This window comes from Hypanus sabinus, chromosome 2 (genome assembly GCF_030144855.1).
Source record: "Hypanus sabinus isolate sHypSab1 chromosome 2, sHypSab1.hap1, whole genome shotgun sequence".
In the NCBI taxonomy this organism is placed as follows: domain Eukaryota; kingdom Metazoa; phylum Chordata; class Chondrichthyes; order Myliobatiformes; family Dasyatidae; genus Hypanus; species Hypanus sabinus.
Genome location: NC_082707.1, coordinates 56,789,521 through 56,806,395, shown reverse-complemented (window position 1 = coordinate 56,806,395; position 16,875 = coordinate 56,789,521). Strand labels below are relative to the sequence as shown.

General features: G+C 37.1%; 1 protein-coding gene across 3 annotated transcripts in view; it reads right to left on the bottom strand.

Moving 5' to 3' along the window:
- Positions 1-5,735: 5,735 nt before the first annotated feature.
- The window catches only part of lekr1 (leucine, glutamate and lysine rich 1), a 192,189-nt gene continuing 181,049 nt past the window's right edge, over positions 5,736-16,875 (bottom strand). For 2 of the 3 annotated variants that reach the window (XM_059946508.1, XM_059946518.1), the window contains exons 12-14: positions 15,116-15,280; positions 12,706-13,005; positions 5,736-10,881 (exon numbers count right to left, since the gene is read on the bottom strand). In XM_059946508.1, the coding sequence (XP_059802491.1) occupies positions 10,504-10,881; positions 12,706-13,005; positions 15,116-15,280 (843 nt within the window). In that variant the 3' untranslated portion in view covers positions 5,736-10,503. The remainder of the gene's footprint in view (positions 10,882-12,705; positions 13,006-15,115; positions 15,281-16,875) is intronic. The other variant, XM_059946527.1, reaches the window with a different exon arrangement.

Sequence of the window (16,875 nt, the reverse complement as noted above, 5' to 3'; positions counted from 1 at the left end):
TTAATGTGTCCTTAGTGATTTCCTTCTCTGATTTTCCCATGAATGTTTAATAGTTTATTTCCTGTTGTTAAAACTCAATATTTGAAACTTGATGCAATCCTGTATCTTCCATTCTCAGTACATTCAGAAAACAGAAAATGGTTAAACAGGAAAAGTTTAATATGAATTTTAATATCCAGATGGCAGTTTTTTAATGGTTCAATCACTTACATAAAAGGGTTAGGAAACTTAACTCAGAAATGTACTGCAGAAGTTCATAATTTGTTATCTGCATTATTCATGCCCTATCTAAATTGAAACCGCAAAAATTGTGGATTCCGTGATATTAATCCTCAGCTGGCCCAGTTCTCTGTTATATTGAGCCCCACTTATGCCTTTGTGCACACAGATGCTACATCTTTCTTTTCTGGACAAAGAGACAGACAATGGCGGCAAGGCAGTTTTCACACAGAGGGGCCGGCATGTGTGCACTCGGATCAAGGGTTAGAGATTGTCTCAGAGCAGGAAAACGGTAGCAGATTTGGGGGAATCGGAAGTGGGACTTCCTCCTTGAACACCCTGGTCTCAAACCCAGGTGTAAGAGGGGGTGAATGAGCTTTGCTTTCTGGGCCATTGGTGCTGAGTACTGGCTCACTCGTTCCTTGGTCCTTGCTAAAGAATGACGGTTTGTGTTTATGGGAGGGCAGTTGCTGATCCTCAGTAGGAGGCACAAGAGTATTATTAGCAGGAATTAAGTATTTTTAAAAAGGTATTAAAAATTGTTTAAATAGTTGAAGCTGTTTTCATCTTCCCTGAAATGAATTAAGCTTCTGAATTTTTGAAACTGCTGTAGATTAAATAAAAGTTGGTCTGGATTTTGTTTGTCCTGAATGGAGTTCTGCTGTAGTTGTTTGAAGTTTATTCTGCAGTTGACGTAAGGTCTGAAATGACCCTGATTTGCTTAACACCATCTCCTTTTAGCTGGTCATTAACACAATCCCACCTAGAGACCTTGATTTGTGTCCAGGATTGTGGACATTTCACAATCTGTTTGTTTCTGATGTCATCAAATTTCAGTACAATCTTTATTCTACACAAAGGAGGGAGGAAATATAACACAGGCATTTGGTAACTCATTTGTCGACTGCAATTAATGACATTATCAATTATTCAACACCACACAGAGTTACCACGTGAATTGAAGTTACTGGATTACTATTAATGCAAAACCTTCGGACAATTATTTTTATGTACAAAAATTTAATGTCTGGTCTTTTATTCATTTGCTGATTGCAATGCAGAATTTGTCAACCTTGCCTTCCACTTGTCAAATAACTTATTTGTTATTAAAGAACTGCACTGTAGCAATAAGCTTAGGACTTTTGTGGCATTATCTCCCAAACTTAGAACTTCTACTGTCAGGAAGAACAAGGGCAGCAGTCACATAGGAATGCCACCACCTGCAACTGCTTCCAAACTGAATATTCTCCTGACTTGGAAACATCACTGTCATCTGAACACTGGAACTCCCATTTTTAACAGCATTGTTAGATTATCTTGACAATGTGGAGTGCACTGATTTGAGAGGGCATTTTACCACCAGCAACTCTCTGCACTCATGGGTGAGCAATAAATAGTAGTCCACATTCTGCAAACAAGTTAAAGTTGCCCTGAGGATATTAAAGCCAGGGAGTAGCTTTCTTTTTGAGTGCAAGCAGCACTTATTTTTAATCAATAGCATAACGTAAGTTTTCCTTCATATTCAAACCAGTTATTAATTATTGTTTTAGATGATTATTTTAGTTTTATGCATGTTCATCCTTACCATTTTGTTTTGAAGTTATTAGGCATTCTCTCAGAATAAGTATGATAACTATATTAGTAGTATTTTGTAGAAGGGATACACTCAGAATTCCTTTGTATGTGATGTACCCATCAACTGAAGCCTGGAGCCAATCTGAATGTTAAGAAAGAGCCTAAGCTAATTCAAGCATGGAGACTTCTAATCAGAAGACAAGCTTTTGTGATCAGAGACTGGCGTAAACTAGCAAGTTTTACATAAACAAATGGCGCCAGATCATACTTCCTTTCTCTGATGATTTTTAACAAGACTGCCACCTAGTTCCTGTCAGCAGTGCCTAGAGCATCTGACATCTCGCTCTGTCACTGGCTCCCCACTAAATCCAGTAATAGTTTTTGATCAACCTGAGCCAGAAAGAAGGTGTGATCAAGGTGGTCAGGCGACATGCTCTCAGGCCTACAGTACTCATAGCTTGTTGTCCGCATTACTTTACAGGCAGCTTTGACCCAAAGTCTGTAAGATTTAAAGTACTACATAGATATAGAAGACAAATATGACCAAAATGCTAACATGGGTGGATTGCATGACACCCGCGTATCTCAGATATAACTCCGCCATTTCATGATGTCTTGTCATATGTTAGACTCCTGTTTAGCAAGGGACTGAAGGAGGTGATAAACAAGTCATCTTCTTAGGCTTGTATACTCTGTATGACATCAGCGGTAAAACAGGTCATTTAAGGAGATTCACACCATATGGACTGATTTCTTCTTACATACATGTCATTCAGAAGTGAAAAGATTTCTCTGTATATTATGAATAAATGAGATAGAGGTCAGGAATGTTCTCAGTGCTTCTCATTTCAACAGCTGCACCTCACTGGAAGTGTGACAAGCTCTGTTTACACTGCACTTGTAGCCAAGTTACAACAGCAAAACAAAAACAAGTCAGAGGAAAGTTCCACATGATGTTTTTGACACTGGAATTCAAGTTTAATCCTGAGACACTGTGTTTTGGTCCTTATGCTTTAGCTCTGTAAGTGTTTTTTTGTTGTTCTTTTAGCCAAATGTCACCCAGCAGATTTGAAAGCTTGTCTGTAAATTCTGAAAGGGCCAAGTTCCAGAGAGAGATGATTAACAGTGTTGAAAGAGTAGAGCTAGCCCAGCTTGATGCAGGTGAATAGAAATGTGTCAGTTGGATGGTCAAAATCCTTGAATGTCAAGGACACTGAGAATTATTTAAGTGACCGCAGCAGCAGTATATAGATTCATGTTTCAGATACAAAGGTGAAACTGAGGATCTAGGCTAACAGGGAAGTTTAACTTCAGGGGGTTAATTCTGAGAAATTAAAGGAGAGCTAGACTATCAATGTCACCTCACAGGTTCTTTGCATCTAATACCTAGAGTCATCAGGAACCATAAGTAAACACATATTCATTTATTTGGGACAAGTAGCTCTCTAATTTTGTTAATATGGTATCTGCTTCAGATTTAATCCTAGATATCTAATTTCTAAATCAACCAAGACTAAACTCAACTGTGAATATAAAATCTATAGCAGAGTTGCTGTGACATAACTATAAACTCACTGTCTTCATAAACTGTTGTTTAGTCTGTAAAACAAATATTCCCTTGAATTGTGCACCCCAGCTTGGAATTTTCATTCGATCAAGCTAATCTTGTCAGTGTGGTTCACCTGTGTATTCAGATAATCATAAAGGTGCAAGGTTTTTCAAGAGTAACTTATAAGTTGTGGAAATTAAGCTTCCATGACGGCTGGCACTTCTCTACATTCGAACAAATGAAATTGTGAACATAAGGGCATGAGTAGGCCTCTGAGTCTCTCAAGCCTGCTCCACCAAGTAATTAGATTACAGCTATTATGATTGTAAACTCAGCTCCATAATCCATCTACCCATTAACTTTTCACCCCGTTTGTCAAGTACAGTATCTGGTGCTCTATCTTCCTTAGTTCGCCCCCACTACCCTCTTCCCCTTCCCCACCTGGCTCCACCTGCTCATCACTGTCCACTCATCCAGTTCCACCCATCACCCACTATCTGTTTCCCCCCCCCCCTCTATTTCACATCTATATACCAGCTATCTCCCTTCTCTACACTCGACCCTGATGCAGGGTCCCAATGCAAAACATCTATTATCTATTTGAGTTCCTCCAGCAGTTTATTTTTTGCTCTAGATTCCAGCATTTGTAGTATCTAGTGTTTCCACCTATTTACCTATACCTTAAAATATTCAAAGACTCTTTTTGAGTAAAGGAGTTCCAGAGACTTGTAACCCTCCAAGAGAAAGAATTTCTTTAAGGGGTGACCCTCATTTCTAAGCAGTGACCACTACTTCCAAATACTTTAACAAGATAATGCATCCTTTCAACATCCATCTTGTCAACATCCCTCAGGTTTTAATGTTTCAATCAGTTTCCCTCTTGCGCTTCTAAATTCTGGCAGATAAAACCCGGGCTTGTCCAACCTTTCCTTACAAGATACACTGAGTTTGTCCAACCTTTCATCACAGACTAATAACACTTCTCTAAACTGCTTTCAATGCATTACCACTATTCTCTATATAAGGAGATTAAAACTGTACACTGTGCTCTAGATGTAACAAGCATAGTCTTCCTACTTCTGCATTATTTCACTTAACAATGAATAAAACAATATTTTGTAAGTTTTCCTAATATTACTTTGTCAGACACTGCTCTGTTAACAAAACTGGCCACACCCCATTTTTAGAGCCTTTCTAAAAGCCCTAAGGGCAGAATTGACACAATTGCCACTACGCATGCCAATCGTGTCAATCCTGCCAATCCTGCTTTGTTGGCATTCAAACAGGCTCCAAAAATTAAGCTGTGGTTCAAGATGCAAGAGCTCTGAAATTTCCAGGGAGAAAAAAACAGCGGTTTCCCACAAAACTGTGGACATTAACCTTTAGATCTGACAGAAAGTTTGCGATACCACTCAGCAAGTATGAAGACTTGAACTATTAAATAATTGATTGCCCCAGTCAAATCCACTGCAGTCAGCTATTGACCCTTTACATCATCTAACAGTGGAGTGTAAACCTCCTGCGGTCTGCTGATTAACCTTGGTTAGATCAACTTGACACAAGTTCAGCAAAACTACATGCTTCATTGGGTCAGATGGCTGTGAGGAAGAGGCTAGCTTCAGGTTATTTAAATTTTATTGAATTTTATTCTTCAATGTTCTATTTATTTATTAAAGTTTGAAAGAATTCAAAGCATTTTTTAACAGATTATTAATTTCTGGCAGTTTATCATTGTTCTTGAGGGCTTGTGAATCCTATATTTATGGTATGAAGGCCCTGGGTGTGACTAAGTTTGGAGTTGGCTTTTCTAGGTCCTTGCTTCTGGAGGTAATTGCACGAGTTTAGTGGACAGGTGAGCAGCAGCCACAGGATGTCGGTGCTGCTCGTGGGCACACCGAATTTGAAGTTTACGTGAAATGCAGCTCTTAAAAGATACTTTCAATTAGGACAGTACGAGTAGTTGAACACACATTTTTGTCATAAATGTTTTTTTTTAATTTACAATAAACTCATTTTCAATTTGTATTAACTAAACCACATTGGGATAGGGTCATGGGAGCACAGGAGGATGATGGTGTTCACTGTGGATGCTAATACAGGATGGAGGGATGTCAGTGGGTGGAAACTGTGACCTTGAAATTTGGGTAAAACATCAGAGGTGGGTGTGGGTTAAAATGGGCTGCAGAGAATCACACAAAGTTAGGCAGCAATTAATGTGTGTCAAATATGAAAACTGCAGACACTGGAAATCTGAAATCAAAACAAATGAATAGAATTCACTAAATACTGAGTTAGTGAAACAGCATCTATAACTGTAAAGAGAAAAGCAGTTAATCTTTCAGATTGATGATATTTATTTGTATTAGTAATAGTGACTCACAACAGACATAGCTCTGATTTGAATCCTTTATTACATTTTTAACCAATGAAATAGCAATACTTCCTAAAGTTTCAGTAAAATAAAAGAAATGCAAAGCATTTCAAACATGAATTGTTGATTCATATAATGTGCCCAAAGTTGTAACAAGCATTTACAATCAAGAGGGGAAATGAAAAACAGAAGCATAATGAGGGCCAAAATGAATTGATCTTTTGATGGTGATATGCAAGCGAACCACTGGCAAGGTCTTTTTTTAGGTCTATGTGGTCCTGAATATAGTACCTGAGCATTATTTATCTCCTTGTTGCAATGCATGAGAGCTTGTGCATTTGCCTTCCTCAGAGTCCAGGGGCAGATCATCAGAGGCACTTAAAGATATTTGAAAAAGCCTTTCACTCAAGATGTCAAAAAGTCATCAGGGTATTCTGGGTAAAATGCCTCATAAACTGCCTCCTGAAGCCAATTCACTGCTTGTGGACTAGTCCACCCTGTACAACAGCCTTGTCAGTGAGGTATTCAGCTCAATTGGGTCAATGGGTCTGCAGGAGGTTAGGTCAGTTGTTGGCTTTGCATGAGCACTGTATGTGAGCTGCTGGGTGTGACAACCACAATGTGACTCATCTTTTGCCAGTTGTACTTCCTTATGAGACGATTTATTATTCAGCTCTCTCATAATTATTATTCACATAATGAAACTGCTACAGTTAATTACCCTACAACCATTAGGCTCCTAAACCAGCATGAATAACTTCACTCACAACAAATCTGAACTGATTCCACAATCTACAGACACATTTTCAAGGACTCTGCAACTCAAGCTCCCAGTATCATTTAATTTTTTATTTGCACAATTTGTCTTCTTTTGCACATTGCTTTTCAGTCTTTGTTCATGTGTAGTTTTTAATGATTTCTATTTTTCTGTAAATGATTGCAAGAAAAGGAATCTTCAGGCAATACACTCAGTATTACCTTATTTGGCACCTAATAAAGAGGCTCATGGCTTCTGGTTCTGTAGCCCATTCACTTCAAGGTTCGATGTGTTCCACACACAGATGCTCTTCTTCACACCAATGTTGTAACAAATGCTTTTTGAGTTACCATCACCTTCCTGAACCAGTCTGGCCATTGTCCTCTGATCTCTCTCATAAAATTTAACCCTGATTTAATAATGGGACAATTGACCAATTAATTAGTGTGCCGTTAGACTGTGGGAGGAAACTGAACTGAGAGAAAAACCATACATTCCACAGAAAGGATGTACAAAAACTCCTTACTGAGGATGCCAGAATTGTTCTCTAAACTCCAACACTCTGAGCTATAATCACATTGAGCTAACTATTATACTACCATGGCACACATATGATACTTCGATAATAAAGTTACATTGATTTTGACTTAGATCGTTTGCACAAATAGTCTTAATGGTTTTTTAATCAGATATTTGTTTGGAGTGAAACAGTCTGAGTTGTTTATTAATACTTTGACAAAGATAATCCATGAAATTCAAGAGGAAAAGAGCAATGCCAAGAAAGATAATGTGGTCAGAACCCATTGCCACAGATGTTCTTTCTTTAAACAGAAACCAAAGCAAATGGGCTTCACCTTAAGGAGTAGTGGATTTTTAAGCATGGAGAACTAGACTTAGCAAAATGAAACATTTTCCTCCTGTTAAAGATATTCTCTGAAACACATGGACTTTCTGAGTACGTTGTTTCTTTATGGTCTTCTGATTATGCCAAGTTTCTAGAGTTCAGATGTCTGACATATGTTTATTGTGAAAATGTAACTGTAAAAATGCTGCATTTTAGCAGGGCAGTGAATATTATCCATTGAGTATAATTTGTCAACGGGGGCTGAAACATACTGAGCTAGAAACTAGGACTGTGATTTTCCCATATCAAGGCTCCAAATGCACACTGACTGCTCCAATGGGCTGATTATGTTCTTCACTTATTATGCCTGTCACCAGACTCCTAAAATAGTCATTCTATTCACAGCTCTGCCTCAGCATGATATTACATTGGTGGACAAAGGAAATAATTCAAGAATATTCTCAAAGCTTCTTTGAAAAAGAGCAACATCCCCAATGACATGTAATAATCTCTAACACATGTGCACTTGAAATGGAGGAGCATAATTGTTGGAAGGAATGCACAATGTCACAAAATGTCCTGGTAAACACCTCTGCAGCAGAGTTGTGCATTACCCTCAGGCCCTAAAACCACAAAGCTTCTGTGGCTCGAGCCTGAGGGCCTGCCTAAATGTGTGATCAATTATTTGCATCAGAGTTCATGAGTAGAAAATCAAGGTTACTGAAAATGTTAGTGAAGAGAATTACACATTTTTAATACTTCAGTCTATGTTTATATTTGATAAGTTGGTAACTTCAGTTGATCCTTTTCTTTAAAAAGGAAAATCTGAAATTACTTAACATTTTGATATTGTTAGCATGTACTATTGTAAAATAGTAATGGTTTCAGAATACCTAAATTTGAAATCCAATCCAACATGGGCTTAAAATAATTACAATTTGTGGTGCTTTCCCTAATAAACATGATGTGTATACTTAATGTAAGGTTACCTGATAAATACTTAGAGAACAAATTAAGTAAATGAGCAGAACTGAACTGGCGTAATCAAATTACATTTTCACTTGCATCAAGTCTGATATCTGACAGCACAGTTTGTGCTCCACCAGTTACCAAAAGGCCCTTGAATAAATGCAGCAATTAGCTTATAGATTATTCCCCAGTAAACTCTTCCATGTGTTACTTCAAACATAATAACACTGTTCATGAATTCAAATGGATTTGTTTATCAAACTGTCTGAGATTCAAACCTACTTTTTTGGAACACACCCGAATACATTCTTGAGACCCAGAAGCAGCTGAATAGCATCAGATGATTTTAACTTATTGGATGCTGAAGATTAAGAAAATAATATTTTTCTTTTGAAATCCCATAGATTTTTCAGTGTGCTTTTAACATTTCAGAACCCTGTTTGTCAATGTTATATATGGTTTCAGTGGTCTTTTTAGAATTGTCTTCAGCTGTTATATGATAGGATTTTAAAGCAAAATGGGAATTACACAGTTAACTTTACAGAATAAAATAACAAGTAAGATTTTATTTCCATTAATTTGAAGACTTTTATTTAGAAAATGTACTTTTTGTTTTTAGCTATTCAAGTATTTTAAAAATAATCATCATTACAAACAAATATTTTAAGTAATTTCATAATGCTGAACTATACGGTTTTCATGGCTACAAGTTATTATTGTGAAAGATGAATTTGTTTTGGTGTATTTACCAAGAACAAATTCAAAATTTATTGTTGCTTTTAATTTGAAGTTAAAGTAATTCTCAAATGAGAAACAAGAAAAGATGCTTGATATATCAATAAAGTTAAAGTGAATAGATATGCAAAACAAATTGAAAGGTATAAAATAGCATTGGTTGGATTACATTTTATAAATACACAAAAAATCAGTAAGGAAACAGTCTCAGGATTGATAGAAAGATAAAGCAACGTGTGTTTATAAGAGAATATGGAACAAATCTAGGATGGTTCACTGTCTATGGTAGGTCAAATAATGGAATCTTTATTCAAAGTTTAACACAAAACTTTATGGAACTCAAAATTATGAGAAAGAATATAGGCAATGCAGATTTCAAAATGAAAGGATAGATTTAACCACCTGTATAGATTTCATTGAAGCAACAATAAAGTATAATGGTACTGCAGACCTCTCGGCCTGGAAATTCTTTGATATTTGGAAAAAGGCATTCAACATGTAGTGCATGGCAAGCCAATGAAGAGTTTTATCAGTGCCTGTCACTCCAAAGTCTTATCATGCAGAAGTAAAAAAAAGGTTTCCAAGTGGACTTCATAGACAGAGTCTTGCTGTAATTTATGATGAAGAATGTTATGAAAATGTATGTCTGTGTGATTACTAAATTGGTGGGTATGGTGAAGAGCACAATAATTAAAAGTAGTCAAAGATTAAGGTTGCAGAAAAGGAATATATTTACAAATGGGGTAAATGAGCATGGCGATCTGGAACAGAAGCACCAATTATCAAAACTTAAGGTATATGTTGATAACGTTTGGAAGTGAATCCCAGTGGTTTGTTTGGATATTTTTAAAGGAGACAGAATTGGAATGTGTACAAAAATAAGGTCATAGATCTCTGTCATTTTAATTAGGGGCTCTGGTTAAATCTTTAGTTAGTTTGTAAGTACTTTGTAACCCTCACAAACAAGAGAAAATCTGCAGATACTGGAAATCTAAGCAACACACACAAAATGCTGGAGGAACTCAGCAGGCCAGGCAGCATCTGTGGAAAAGAGTAGTCAATGTTTCGGGACGAGATGTTTCAGCAGGATTGCTGAAGGGTCTCGGCCCGAAACATCGACTGTCTACTCTTTTCCACAGATCTTGCCTGGCTTGCTGAGTTCCTCCAGCATTTTGTGTGGTTTGTAACCCTCCAAGCTCAAAATGAAAGTATACAAACATTCGAGAAAGTACAAGGAAGAATTCTACATAAGTAGGTGATTGTATTTGTCAGCAAGCAGTTCTGTAATGTCAGAAACATTCTGTTCAATTGTATTAAAATTATTCATGGATTTCTATGAATATATAACAGTTTTGTATTTTTTGCAGGAAACACATAGTTTAAATTCATCTCTAGAACCTAACATGATGAGAATGAACAAAGATGGACTGTCTATTCAAGATGATTTCTTTCTCAAATACCTGCATCTTGAATTTGGAAGCAGACTATTTTCTCTTTACTGAAGCTGCAATCCTTTGTTTGATTTCACTTGCAGGTAATGTACTGCCTTTGGATGGATGGAGTATTGGAATGGCTGGTAAAGCCGAGCATCCAGCACTATGTAAGGAATTAGCTTTTGCTGGGTGCCCTTGAAGGCCATTGACTTTAGACCTACTGCTGTTGGAGGGAGATCTTTGAGTCTTACATTCCTGATTACTTGAAGAAGAGCTGATACTTCTTTGGCTGATTGAATAGTAAGAAGGTGAAGGTTCTCTACTGAGTCTTTTTAATTCCATCAACTGTTCTTTGGCTTGACTCAGAGCTTCAGTGAGCTCGTAACGCTCCTCACATTCTCTGCGCACAGTTTCTGCAAGAAAGGTATTCTGCAAATAGAAACATACAGCAGTCATGCTTTATGTACAGAAAATGCTTATAATTTTCATAGTATTGAATAAGTTGAACTAGAAATCTGTAAATTGTGAAACACAAGAAGCCAAGATTAGAGTATTATTGAACTTACCTGACAGTTAAAAGTAATTAAACAGCCAATACTATCCACATTAAATTACATTCTTAAAAACATTAGACTTGTAAAATGGAATAACTGTTACCAAAAAAAAATTATTTCATGATATCACTGATAAGATAATGCATTTTCTAAAGGAAATACGTTTTCAAAAACTGGGAGAGTGACTATTATCCCCCACTTTCTGAAATATGTTCCTATTGAGGACTATACAGTATGATGACAATATTATCTCAGAAAATGTACCTTGATTTCTATTTGGTGACTCACTTAAAGACTTAGAGAGGGAAGCTAAGCCAGCAATCAAAATATTTGGGATGTTTGTATGCTGGATCAAGTTTTTATCTCTCTTTGTACTTTACTAATCCGTAATTACTAATTCTTCCTCATCCCTTGAAGGTATTGAGCCTTCACTAGAAAACTATACTATACATCTCACTCAGAAATCATACCTCATGTAGCCATTGTTCTAGTGCAAACATTGGCACATATTTGACTGACAATGACACCGCAGCACAATACATTCAGTTCTGCCGATATGTTAACTATTAGTCAGCAAGAAAAACACTTGCATATGCTTAAAAGTTCATCACTTTGAACTATGCTACACAGCATAAGTTAAGCATCTTGCTTTGCTTCTTAAATTTGGCTCCTCTGAAATCAATAGATCCAACATTTGAAAGTAATGACATTAACTGTATCTAATGTTGCTTGAAATCATTTCCATAAACACAATATTTTAAGATACAGATTGTATGCTCACAGAACATAAAATGATATAGTACTTAGGCCCATGATGTTCTGGCAAATTAATTAAACTAGTAATTAAATGTTTAACAATACTTGTCCCTGCTGCCTGCATAATAATCATTACCCTCCATACTGGCACAATCATTCCTGTGGTAACCTTTGGTTAGATTAGAATTTTGGTAATATCACTGCCAATATCCCTCATCCTCTAGAAGATCAATCAACATTGAATATTTTGAGCAAGGCTTTGAGGAATGCTCAGTAAAAGTTGAGAGAACAGGGTATGAGAACGCAAGGCTCTGGAGCCTTCTCCTGCTGCTTATAATCAGAGATATTTCAGACATCAACAAAAATCATCATTCATCCCTGAAACTCAGAAATTCTATCCCACTTAAGATCCCAGCAATATTAGATACTAACAACTTGTAAATGGGTCTTACTTTTGCCGTTTTTAGGGATTACACTGAAATTTTGCTATTGTGCCATGCTCTTGTTTACAGTGGATAATAATATGACTACTAATATTATAAGCCTGTACTTGAAATTACAGTGATTACCAATAAAGTTTAGAAGCCTAGAATCCCAGATTCAGTTTTTGCTTGCTGTTATCAACAACTATGCAAAAAAACTACCTTCCTCTGCCCCTTTCACATTCAGACAAATTCTCAACTGGTGAGGATAGAAACTTGTGGTTTCAAACAGAAATCAATGAATATAATATCCATGTTTTTGAATAACGTCCTTTAATACATTTACAACTGACATGTAGATGCTTCCAGTAACTAGAAATCTACACACAGAGGGTTAAAAAATTTGTGTTCCTGTTCTGCGCTGCACAATTACCCTAAGAATAAGCCTGTTGAATTGTTAGGGAGCTGTCTTACAAAAATACTTTAATGTAGACTTTTGCTATGAATATATAGATCCATACCTCTTTCTCAGCCTGGTCTAGCGCCTCTTTTAGTTGCAGTATCTCTTGCTTGCTTTCTCTTATCTCTGCGGATTTCTGATGCATTTCACTCTTAAATCCCTCATTCATGAACTCTACTTTGTTCTGTTCTTGTTTTAACTGAAGCTCCAGCTGAGAGTTTATTTTAACCAGTTTACTGATTTCATCATCTTTGCAATGGTCTTTCTGTGTTATCTGGCACTGGGTTTCTTGAAGCTTTGATTTCATCCTGTTTACTTCCATCTGTAATTTACTGGTGGCAGCACTGACCAATTCAGGAACCTGATAATAAAACACTGAAAAACTTAACTCACAGAAACATAGTTAAGTTTAAGAAACATACTGTAATTTTATGAAAACAAGATTTCCCATTGTTAGGATCTTATTGCACTCAATGTTTCAATTCAATAGCTGTGTACAATTGTTTAATTATAATCTCTGAAATAGTAATAATTCAGCAGAAGTGCTTTTCAGTTAATGAGGAATAGCTACCACTTTTGGCAGGTAACACAGTCAGGATCCTTGCTAAAAAAATAAACAATGAGTAAAAATAGAAAATGGTGGAAAGGTTAGGTATTCCTTGTGTGACATGAGGAACAAAGCCAATTTTTCATGTCAAAGTCCTTTCGTTGGAACAATAAATTCTTAAGGAAAATAGGTTTAAAATAAAAGATGATTATTTTTAATGTCGGTTACAAAAACAATTAAAAAATTGGAACTCCATCAAAGAATACTGCACATGTTTTACATTAACTACACACCATTCAGAGTGAATAAGTTCAAGTCCAGTTTCCTAATACTATAACTTTTTAATGGTAGATATTGTCAAAACTTCATTTTGTTTAGCTTGGCTGACTTTTCATATGAATCATTATTTTTCAACTTTTGGAATTCAAAACACAGAGAGTGCAACATCAGAATATGGAACAAAGAGCTAAATAAAATGATGCAAACAACAAGGAATGAGGAGAATTATTTAAACAGACATACAATTAAAGATCAAACATAAGGAAATTTGCAGATGCTGGAAATTCAAACAACACACACAAAATGCTGGTGGAACACAGCAGGCCAGGCAGCATCTATAGAGAGAAGCACTGTCAACGTTTCGGGCTGAGACCCTTCGTCAGGACGTCAGACCCTTCTCCTTATAGATGCTGCCTGGCCTGCTGTGTTCCATCAGCATTTTATGTGTGTTATACAATTAAAGATGTTGTGCAGAAGTCCACTAAGGGAAATATATAAAGGAAAACCCTTAGAATGATTGAAAAGCAGACTGCATTGGCAGTCCATTGTTTTTAAATATATTTTTAAACTATTTTGACACACAATACAGATGCTGGAACGGAGCAACACACAAAAAAATGGTGGAGGAATTCAGCAAGCATATAAAGAGGGAAATGAACTGTCGATATTTTGGGCCAAGACACTTCATCAGGACTGGAAATAAAGAAGACTGAAGCCAGAACAAAAGGGTGGGGAATGAGGAGGCATGAGCTACCCAACTCCCCCTCTATACATCTTTCTCACTCACACCCCCAGCTATTCACATTCACCCTCTCACTTGGATTCACCAATCTCCTGCCAATTTGTGCTCCTCCCCTCCCTTCATCTTTTTATTTTGACTTCTGCCTTCTTTATTTCCAGTCTTGAAAAAGGATCTTGGCCTGAAGCATTGACTGTTCATTTCCCTCCACAAATACTGCCTGAACTGCTGAGTTCCTCTAGTGTTTTTGTGCGTGCTTTTAAACAATGCACAATGTTTACGATTTCAGCAATACGACCATTTCTTATTTCATTGCATTTAATATGCTTTGCTATTTATTAGCTCTTGCTATGTCATGTTTCCCTCCAGAGCAACAGTGCCTATGTAGTCCATGAGGTGTTTTAGAAATCCTGAGGATGTGACAGCTCAATATTGCCATTTTTACCCTTCCCTCTTAAATGACCAACAATATTTCATAACAAATGGTTCAGTGTTTTCACAGTTATTTTACACTGCTAAATATTTCAGACATTGTTCATTCCTTATAATTTTCTTTAATAAGTGTTGTTTTTGTTCATAGATTGATGACAAAGTTATGCTATGATGGTATAATCTGTATCAAATATGAAACAAAATATATGGACAGTGCAGGAGATACAGTACAATTCTAATGTAAAGTCTATAATGAGATTTGTGCACTTTATATTTTTGCTAAATAAAACATTGAGACAATTGCCATTTTTCACGCTATTTTCAGAATAATCCAAATGAACATGAAACTAAGGGGAAGACATTTCTTCCTTGGCCCTTTGTATCAAACAAACAAGCATGTAATAATAACTACAAAACAAAATATCAGAAGTGGGAGTACAATTCTTGGGATAACAGGATGTTAGAAGCCATTACCTTTACCTGGAGTATCTTAAATTCTTCTCTGTATTTAGTTATTAGTTCCTGATGTCTTTCTCTCTCAATATCTAATCGAAACTTTGCCTCTTCCTTCATTTGCTGTGTTAACTCTTTGAGTTCTGTGCAGTGTTTCTCATGCTGCTTGGACAGCTCTGAATCCATCTGCAGACAAAACAATACAGAATCTTTACTGTTTAGGTTTATGCCCTTACAAGTACTCTGCTGCTAACACTCTTTGTGTCAACAATTTAAAATTCAATTAACAAAAATTTCCTTATGTATTTGCTTCTGATTTACACAGAAAGATGATCGATGCATATTTTCCAATAAAAGAATTATTGTGATTAAACAACATTATCAGTTATTCTTGAATGAAACTAATAATTTATTAGTTTTGTTTGTATGAATTGGAGAAATTGTTAAATACTCAATGGAATGACTAGTGTCTAGAAACTGTTCTGTGCTGCTGAAGTTGTGTAAAAATGACACTGCGTAAGGATTCTACGTACAGTATGTTAGTTGAAGTATGCTGGATAAGGAGGATCCGAACTTTACTTTGGAGGAGTAGAATCAGCACTTCACTGAGTCAGGATAAGATGGTGAACCATCAGTAGAGGCAGGGAGGCATGTCAGATCAGTATCAGGTACTGGATAAGGAAAGGCGAAGTAGCAAACGGGCCATTGGTGATGTACTCTGAAAGACATCTTCATTGAGACTGGGAATCTGTGCTTGCACATTCAGGAGACCTGCCTCTATAAAGGAATTTGGCAGAAGTAACATCAAAATGTGCATTGGCTGGCAAAAAGACATAGCTAGTAGAAGCGCTGCCCCGTGGAACTAGAAATATGGGTTCAACTTTCATCTTGGGTGCTGTCTGTCTGGAGTTTGCAATTCTCTCTGTGACTTTGAGGGTTTCCTCTGGGTACTCTTATTTCCTCCCACATCCCAATTACATACTGTTGATAAATTAATTGGACACCGTAATTTGCCCCTAGTTTGTAGATCAGAGGTAGATAGGGAGAGTAATAGAAACGTAAAAACATAGAAAACCTACAGCATAATACAGGCCCTTCGGCCCACAAAACTGTGCCGAACATGTCCCTACCTTAGAAATAACCTAGGCTTTACCCATAGTCCTCTATTCTTCCAAGCTCGATGTAGCCATCCAGGAGTCTCTTAAAAGACCCTATCATTTCTGCTTCCACCACCACCGCCGGCAGTCTATTTCACACAGTCACCGCTCTCTGCAGAAAAAACTTACCCCTGACATCTCCTCTGTACCTACTTCCAAGCACCTTAAAACTATGCCCTCTTGTGCTAGCCATTTCAGCCCTGGAGAAAAGCCTGACTATCCAAATGATCAATGCCTCTCATTATCCTGAACACCTCTATCACGTCATCTCTCATCCTCCATTGCTCCGAGGAGAAAAGGTCGAGTTCACTCAACCTATTCTCATAAGGCATGCTCCCCAATCCAGGCAACAGCCTTGGAAATTTCCTCTGCACCCTTTCTATAGTTTCAAACATACTTCCTGTGATGAGGTGACCAGAACTGAGCACAGTACTCCACGTGAGGCCTGACCAGAGTTCTACATAGCTGTAACGTTACCTCTCGGCTCTTAAGCTCACTCCCATGGATGATGAAGGCCAATGCACCGTACGCCTTCTTAACCACAGAGTCAACCTGTGCAGTAGCTTTGAGTGTTCTATGGACTCGGACCCCAAGATCCCTCTGATCCTCCACACTGCCAAGAGT